Source organism: Mustelus asterias, unplaced genomic scaffold (genome assembly GCF_964213995.1).
Source record: "Mustelus asterias unplaced genomic scaffold, sMusAst1.hap1.1 HAP1_SCAFFOLD_446, whole genome shotgun sequence".
NCBI classification, from domain to species: Eukaryota; Metazoa; Chordata; class Chondrichthyes; order Carcharhiniformes; family Triakidae; genus Mustelus; species Mustelus asterias.
This window is the reverse complement of record NW_027590399.1, coordinates 85,790-94,877: the sequence shown is the minus strand read 5'-3', so window position 1 is coordinate 94,877 and position 9,088 is coordinate 85,790. Positions and strand designations below refer to the sequence as shown.

The 9,088-nt window shown below is 51.1% G+C and overlaps 1 protein-coding gene across 1 annotated transcript in view; it reads left to right on the top strand.

Moving 5' to 3' along the window:
• The first annotated feature begins 477 nt into the window (after positions 1-477).
• The window catches only part of LOC144486749 (transcription factor ETV6-like), a 48,720-nt gene continuing 40,109 nt past the window's right edge, over positions 478-9,088 (top strand). The window contains exons 1-3 of the mRNA XM_078204776.1: positions 478-636; positions 3,746-3,877; positions 6,619-7,128. Of these exons, the coding sequence (XP_078060902.1) occupies positions 552-636; positions 3,746-3,877; positions 6,619-7,128 (727 nt within the window). The 5' untranslated portion in view covers positions 478-551. The remainder of the gene's footprint in view (positions 637-3,745; positions 3,878-6,618; positions 7,129-9,088) is intronic.

Sequence of the window (9,088 nt, the reverse complement as noted above, 5' to 3'; positions counted from 1 at the left end):
ATTTTGTCAATGCGACAATTTGCTCGACCCTCCTCCCGCTGGCCCCCCCGCTCGCCTCCCCCGCCGCCCTCCCCGCTCGCCCTCCCCTCCTCCCCGCTCGCCCTCCCCTCCTCCCCCGCCGCCTCCCCTCCTCCCCCGCTCGCCCTCCCCTCCTCCCCCGCTCGCCCTCCCCTCCTCCCCCGCCCTCCCTTCCTCCCCCGCTCGCCCTCCCCTCCTCCCCCTCCGCCCTCTCCCCTCCTCCCCCGCTCGCCCTCCCCTCCTCCCCCGCTCGCCCTCCCCTCCTCCCCCGCTCGCCCTCCCCTCCTCCCCCGCTCGCCCTCCCCTCCCCCCCCGCTCGCCCTCCCCTCCCCCCCCGCTCGCCCTCCCCTCCTCCCCCGCTCGCCCTCCCCCTCCTCCCTCACAGGCATGTCATGTGTTGATGAGTTGCTGACTCCAGTTGGAGGCTCTGACTGACTCTGTCTTGTTTGCTAGGCCTCCAGCCTGTGTTTTGGAATAGGGTGGATGTGGCACAGTGGCTGAAGTGGGCAGAGCAGGAATACTCCCTGCGACCAATGGAAAGTGACATGTTTGAGATGAATGGTAAAGCTTTGTGCTTGCTCACCAAAGAGGATTTTCGATATCGCTGCCCTCATTCAGGTAAGGAGCTCTCCCTCCAGTGGAACGGCAATAATCATGGGGGACTTCAACCTGCATATTGATTGGCTGACTCAAGTTGGAAGGGGTGGGATGGCGGCAGAGTTCTTAGAATGCTGTCGGGATAGTTACCTTGAACAGTATGTTACAGAACCGACGAGGAACGAGTTATCTTAGATCTGCTAATGTGTAACGAGGTAGGTAGAATTAAGGATGTTCTTGTGAAGGACCCTCTTGGGTCAAGTGATCACAATATGGTCGAATTTCTGATACAAATGGAAGAGGAGACAGTAGGGTCCATACCAGTGTCCTCTGTTTGAACAGAGGGAAGTACGATAGGATGAGGGCTGAATTGGCTAAGGTGGACTGGGAGAGCAGACTGGTAGGTAGGACAGCTGAGGATCAGTGGAGGATTTTTAAGGAGATCCTTTTCAGTACTCAGCAACAATATATTCCGGTGATAAAGAAGGACCGTAAGAAACCAGCCGTGGATAACGAAGGAAATTAAGGAGAGTATTAAATTAAGAGACGAGTGCTTACAGAGTGGCCAAAAATAGTGGAGAATCGGAGATTGGGAAAACTTTAAGAGACAACAAAGAACAACTAAGAAAGCGATAAAGAAAGGAAAGATAGGTTATGAAGCTAGGCTAGCCCTAAATATAAAAAATGATAGTAAAAGCTTTTACAAATATACAAAAAGGAATAGAGTGGCAAGAGTGAATGTTGGACCCTTGGAGGACGAGAGGGGGGATTTAATAGTGGGAAATTGAGGAAATGGCTGAAACTTTAAACTAAGTTTTTTGTGTCGGTCTTCACGGTGGAAGATACAAATAGTTTACCGAATATTAATGATAGAGGGTTGGTAGGAGGGGAGGTACTCAATACAATTAAAGTTACCAGGGAGGCAGTGGCTTGGTAGACTAACGGGACTGAAGGTGGACAAGTCCCCGGGCCCCGGATGGAATGCATCCCAGGGTACTGAAAGAAATGTCAGAGGTAATAGCGGATGCATTAGTGGTTATTTATCAAAATTCATTGGATTCTGGGGTAGTGCCGGCGGATTGGAAAACGGCTAATGTTACGCCGCTGTTTAAAAAAGGAAATAGACAAAAGGCGGGTAACTACAGGCCGGTTTAGCTGAACGTCTGTAGTTGGGAAAATGCTGGAATCCATCATTAAAGAAGAAATAGCGGGCCATCTGGATAAGAATGGTTCGATTAAGCAGACGCAGCATGGATTCATGAGGGGAAAGTCGTGCTTGACGAACTTGTTGGATTTTTATGAAGATGTGACTAGTGCGGTTGACGGAGGGGAACCGGTGGATGCGGTGTTTTTGGATTTCCAAAAGGCGTTTGATAAGGTGCCTCACAAAAGGTTGCTGAAGAAGATGTGGGTCACACGGAGTTGGGGTAGGGTGTTAGCGTGGATTGGGGAATTGGCTATCCGACAGGAAGCAGAGAGTCGGAATAAATGGGTGCTTTTCTGGTTGGCAGATGGTAACTAGTGGCGTGCCGCAGGGATCGGTACTGGGGCCTCAACTATTTACCATTTACATAGACCGATCTGGAGGAGGGGACTAAGTGTAGGGTAACAAAGTTTGCAGACGACACAAAGATAAATGGAAAAGTGAATCGTGTGGAGGGCGTAGAATGTCTGCAGAGAGATTTGGACAGGCTGAGTGAGTGGGCGAGGATCTGGCAGATGGAGTATAGTGTTAACAAATGCGAGGTTATTCACTTTGGAGGAAATAATAGCAAATTGGATTATTATCTAAATGGAAAGAAATTACAACATGCTACTGTGCAAAGGGACCTGGGGGCCCTTGTGCATGAGACGCAAAAACCCAGTCTGCAGGTACAACAGGTGATCAAGTAGGCATATGGGATGTTGGCCTATATCGCAAGGGGGATAGAATATAAAAGCAGAGATGTCTTGCTGCATCTGTACAGGGCATTGGTGAGGCCGCAGCTGGAATACTGTGTGCAGTATTGGTCCCCTGATTTGCGGAAGGATATATTGGCCTTGGAGGGAGTTGCAGAGAAAGTTCACCAGGTTGATACCAGAGATGAGGGGTGTTGATTATGAGGAGAGACTGAGCAGATTGGGTTTGTACTCGTTGGAATTTAGAAGGCTGAGGGGGGATCTTATAGAGACCTATAAGATAATGAAGGGGCTGATAGGGTAGAGGTGGAGAGATTCTTTCCACTTAGAAAGGAAACTAGAACGAGAGGCACAGCCTCAAAATAAAGGGGGGTCAGTTTAGGACAGAGTTGAGGAGGAACTTCTTCTCTCAGAGGGTGGTGAATCTCTGGAATTCTCTGCCCACTGAAGTGGTGGAGGCTACCTCGTTGAATATGTTTAAATCACGGATAGATGGATTCCTGATCGGTAAGGGAATTAGGGGTTATTGGGATCAGGCAGGTAAGTGGTACTGATCCACTTCAGATCAGCCATGATCTTATTGAATGGCGGGGCAGGCTCGAGGGGCTAGATGGCCTACTCCTGCTCCTATTTCTTATGTTCTTATGTTGTGCCAGGAAATTCTGACAGCTGTGACCAGGACCAGGGGCACAATGAGGGGAGTCAAAAACTGAGTGTGGGGGTTGGATAGAGTAGTGTTGGGGGAGGCAATTTGAGCCCAGGTCTTTTAAATCCATTGTTCATTTGCTGAGGACACAATGAGTCTGGACTCAGTCTGTACATTCAACCAGGGTTCTTCCCAGAGGAAATGCACAGACTGGGCCAGTTTCTCCCAACACCCAACATGAACAGTGATTATTCTCTTGTGAAGAAATTCCTAATACTTCTACAATTGTGAATCTTCTCCTCAACTTAAAGCATCTGCTTGTATCTCGCATGATTCAATATTAACAGTTAGAAATCGGGGCTTTAAGGGAAGTGCAGATTTGGGAAGGGCCCGGTACCAACGTGTTTGGCACTTCCACCAGCTGTCTGTGCCTGCACCCCGCCATCTCCCCCTTCTTCCTGCGACCCACCCCGCTCCCCCCGCCCATTGTCATATTTTGTTCTATAATGTGACTGAGATACTTCAGTAAATGTAAATATTGTAAACGTACTGTTGGCGATGCTTGTTCCCTACCTGTTTCCTCAGGAGATGTTCTGTACGAGTTACTGCACCACATCCTGAAGCAGAGAGAATCTCCCATTTGGTATCCGCCCTTCCTCCAGCCAGTGGCTGCTCCGCATAATCCACCTGAAGTCATCCTTCACAATCACCTGGAAGGTTAGTCATTCCTGGCTCCAATTATTCACCACATTCCCGTGAGGGTGAGTTTGTGGGGGGGACGTGAGGGTGGGTTTGTGGGGGGCGGGGGGAGGTGAGGGTGGGTTTGTGGGGGGGGACGTGAGGATGGGTTTGTGGGAGGGGAGGTGAGGGTGGGTTTGTGGGAGGGGAGGTGAGGGTGGGTTTGTGGGAGGGGAGGTGAGGGTGGGTTTGTGGGGGGCGGGGGAGGTGAGGGTGGGTTTGTGGGAGGGGAGGGTGGGTTTGTGGGGGGGACGGGAGGGTGGGTTTGTGGGGGGTGGGGGGAGGGTGGGTTTGTGGGGGTGAGGTGAGGGTGGGTTTGTGGGAGGGGAGGTGAGGGCGGGTTTGTGGGGGGGGACGGGGGGGGTGGAGGTGAGGGTGTGTTTGTGGGGGGGGACGGGGGGGGGAGGTGAGGGTGGGTTTGTGGGAGGGGAGGTGAGGGTGGGTTTGTGGGAGGGGAGGGTGGGTTTGTGGGAGGGGAGGTGAGGGTGGGTTTGTGGGGGGGGGGGAACGGGGGGGGAGGTGAGGATGTTTCTGTGGGGGACGGGGGACGGCGGGGGGGGGAGGTGAGGGTGTTTTTGTGGGGGGGGGAGGTGAGGGTGGGTTTGTGGGGGGGGACGGGGGGGGAGGTGAGGGTGTTTCGGCGGGGGGGGAGGTGAGGGCGGGTTTGTGGGGGGGGACGGGGGGGGTGGAGGTGAGGGTGTGTTTGTGGGGGGGGGGACGGGGGGGAGGTGAGGGTGGGTTTGTGGGAGGGGAGGTGAGGGTGGGTTTGTGGGAGGGGACGTGAGGTTGGGTTTGTGGGGGGGGGGACGGCGGGGGGGTGGAGGTGAGGGGGGGTTTGTGGGAGGGGAGGTGAGGGGGGGTTTGTGGGAGGGGAGGTGAGGGGGGGTTTGTGGGAGGGGAGGTGAGGGGGGGTTTGTGGGAGGGGAGGTGAGGGTGGGTTTGTGGGAGGGGAGGTGAGGGTGTTTTTGTGGGGGGGGAGGTGAGGGTGGGTTTGTGGGGGGGGGGGGGGGGGGCGGCGGGGGGGGAGGTGAGGTTGGGTTTGGATGTTCTAGAATAGACAGTATTACAGTTGATAAGGAGGATGTGCAGGATATTCTGGAGGGTCTGAAAATAGATAAATCCCCTGGTCCGGATGGGATTTATCCAAGGATTCTCTGGGAGGCAAGAGAAGTGATTGCAGAGCCTCTGGCTCTGATCTTCAGGTCGTCGTTGGCCTCTGGTATAGTACCAGAAGATTGGAGGTTAGCGAATGTTGTCCCATTGTTTAAGAAGGGGAACAGAGACTTCCCCGGGAATTATAGACCGGTGAGTCTCACTTCTGTTGTCGGCAAGATGTTGGAAAAAATTATAAGGGATAGGATTTATAGTTATTTGGAGAGTAATGAATTGATAGGTGATAGTCAGCATGGTTTTGTGGCAGGTAGGTCGTGCCTTACTAACCTTATTGAGTTTTTTGAGAAAGTGACCAAGGAGGTGGATGGGGGCAAGGCAGTGGACGTGGTATATATGGATTTTAGTAAGGCGTTTGATAAGGTTCACCATGGTAGGCTTCTGCAGAAAATGCAGATGTATGGGATTGGGGGTGATCTAGGAAATTGGATCAGGAATTGGCTAGCGGATAGGAAACAGAGGGTGGTGGTTGATAGTAAATATTCATCATGGAGTGCGGTTACAAGTGGTGTACCTCAGGGATCTGTTTTGGGGCCACTGCTGTTTGTAATATTTATTAATGATCTGGATGAGGGTATAGTTGGGTGGATTAGCAAATTTGCTGATGACACCAAAGTCGGTGGTGTGGTAGACAGTGAGGAAGGGTGTCGTAGTTTGCAGGAAGACTTAGACAGGTTGCAAAGTTGGGCCGAGAGGTGGCGGATGGAGTTTAATGCGGAGAAGTGTGAGGTAATTCACTTTGGTAGGAATAACAGATGTGTTGAGTATAGGGCTAACGGGAGGACTTTGAATAGTGTGGAGGAGCAGAGGGATCTAGGTGTATGTGTGCATAGATCCCTGAAAGTTGGGAATCAAGTAGATAAGGTTGTTAAGAAGGCATATGGTGTCTTGGCGTTTATTGGTAGGGGGATTGAATTTAGGAGTCGTAGCGTTATGTTGCAACTGTACACAACTCTGGTGCGGCCGCACTTGGAGTACTGTGTGCAGTTCTGGTCCCCACATTACAGGAAGGATGTGGAGGCTTTGGAGAGGGTGCAGAGGAGGTTTACCAGGATGTTGCCTGGTATGGAGGGGAGATCCTATGAGGAGAGGCTGAGGGATTTGGGATTGTTTTCGCTGGAAAGGCGGCGGCTAAGAGGGGATCTTATTGAAACATATAAGATGATTAGAGGTTTAGATAGGGTGGATAGTGATAGCCTTTTTCCTCTGATGGAGAAATCCAGCACGAGGGGGCATGGCTTTAAATTGAGGGGGGGTAGTTATAGAACCGATGTCAGGGGTAGGTTCTTTACCCAGAGGGTGGTGAGGGATTGGAATGCCCTGCCAGCATCAGTAGTAAATGCGCCTAGTTTGGGGGCGTTTAAGAGATCCGTAGATAGGTTCATGGACGAAAAGAAATTGGTTTAGGTTGGAGGGTCACAGTTTTTTTTTAACTGGTCGGTGCAACATCGTGGGCCGAAGGGCCTGTTCTGCGCTGTAATGTTCTATGTTCTATGTTCTAAGCTGGGTGAATTTTATGTTTAGCACCTCACTCTCTCTTTCTGTCCCAGACTTGCTGCACAGAAATGTGCGCCCTTCGGAGCAGATCAGTCATCGCATTCAGCCTTCGCTGGAACCACTGCAGCGGTTGCTTCGCTCCCCAGGTGAGAACCAGCACCGCTTGTCTCCGGAAAGTGAACGAGAAAACTCCCAGAGCCTTATGCAGCCATCCGAGAGGAATCAGACCCCCAGGTCTCAGGCGGAGAATACACACAGCTCCTCACCTGATATCGAACAAAGACTATCCATTTCTCCGGTTGATGAGAACCATTGTCCATCAGGCACTGAGAACATAGCTCACCGGACAAATGGTTCACCACAGGATACCTCCCGAGTCATCCAGTTAATAAATACTTCCATGATGAACCCACTGATATTGAACAGACCCAGGATGACAGAACAGAATCCGCACAAGGATAAGCCTTTAAACCTCTCCCGGGAGGAACTATTATATCGGAATCATCTGATCGTCCCCATAGCAGCCCAGGAGGAACCTCTGACACCCATTGGGAGAATTGCAGGTAGGGAACAGTATCCAACCTTGACTGGGAGCAGGTTGGGGTGGTAAGGTTGAATACAGTGGCTCAGCTCACTGAGTCCAGGCTCTTGCTGCAGCTGAAGAGTGTAACCAAGGGCTCCTGTGAAGTGGACTGTTCCTGGTCATGGGTAAGTAGCTGGGTGCCACTGGGCTCTGAGCTTGGGAGAGGGTTCAGAGACTCAGAGTCTGTCCTAAAGCAGCATCAATGGCGGGCAATTTATAGTGTAAGTGATGGGCACTCAGTGGGAGGGGGTTTGCCAGGGTCTTGTTCAGTCTTGTACAAGTGGCCAGCTGGAATGTGAGAGGAAGTAAGTTAATTCAGCAATGGCATTCAACACAGACCTTCACTCAGACCATGGGAAAGCAGAAAACCTGTCCAAATAACCCCAGCAATAACCCTGATATTCAGGAGAGAGTGTACAGAGACAGCCAGCATGGAGAGATTGGGAGGAGAAAGTGTCCCTCCCAGCTGGAATGCTGAATCTAGGAGGTGGTTCCAAAGGGAACATTCAGCTCCATATTACTGGGCCTTTCTGTGGGAAAGTCCTTCAGGCTGAACATGGGGGATAGAAAACTATTCCCCCTGCCATTGGAGGTGTGAAGTAACAACTCACAGTTTAGACCCAGGCACTGGAGATGGTCTGTTCCTGCAGGCCCAAGGTCATGAAATGTGAATGCAAGCAGGCTTTTTCCGCTGAGGCTAGGGGAGAAAAAAACCAGAGGGCATGGGTTAAGGGTGAAAGGAGAAAAGTTTAAAGGGAATATTAGGGGGGGCTTCTTCACGCAGAGAGTGGTGGGAGTGTGGAATGAGCTGCCGGATAAAGTGGTAAATGCGGGGTCACTTTTAACATTTAAGAAAAACTTGGATGGGTTCATGGATGAGAGGGGTGTGGAGGGATATGGTCCAAGTGCAGGTCAGTGGGACTAGGCATAAAATGGTTCGGCACAGACAAGAAGGGCCAAAAGGCCTGTTTCTGAGCTGTAATTTTCTATGGTTCTATGGTTCTATGAAAGGGAGAAGAGATAGCCCGGGAAATTATAGACCAGTGAGTCTAACCTCAGTGATTGGTAAGTTGATGGAGAAGATCCTGAGCGGCAGGATTTATGAACATCTGGAGAGGAATAGTATGATCAGAAATAGCCAGCACGGCTTTGTCCAAGGCAGATCATGCCTTACGAGCCAAATTGAATTTTTTGAAGACGTAACTAGACACATAGACGAGGGAAGAGCGATAGATGTAGTTTATATGGATTTCAGCAAGGCATTTGATAAGGTGCCCCATGCTAGGCTTATTGAGAAAGTGAAGGGGCATGGGATACAAGGGGACATTGCTTTGTGGATTGAGAACTGGCTTGCCCACAGAAGGCAAAGAGTGGTTGTAGATGGGTCTTTTTCAGCATGGAGGTGGGTCACCAGTGAAGTGCCCCAGGGATCTGTTCTGGGACCCTTGCTCTTTGTGATTTTTATAAATGACCTGGATGAGGAAGTGGAAGGATGGGTTGGCAAGTTTGCTGATGACACAAAGGTTGGTGGTGTTGTGGATAGTGTAGAGGGATGTCAGCAGTTGCAACGAGACATAGATAAGTTGCAAGACTGGGCGGAGAAGTGGCAGATGGACTTCAACCCAGATAAGTATGTGGTGGTTCATTTTGGCAGGTCGAATAGGATGAAAGAATATAATATTAAGGGTAAGATGCTTGGCAGTGTGGAAGATCAGAAGGATCTTGGGGTCCGGGTTCATTGGATGCTCAAAGCAGCGTCGCAGGTAGAGGCTGTGGTTAAGGCGGCGTATGAAATACTGGCCTTCATCAATAGAGGGATTGAGTTTAGAAATCGGGAGATAATGCTGCAGCTGTATAAGACCCTGATCGGACCCCACCTGGAGTACTGTGCCCAGCTCTGGTCGCCTCATTACAGAAAGGATGTGGAAGCCATAGAAAGG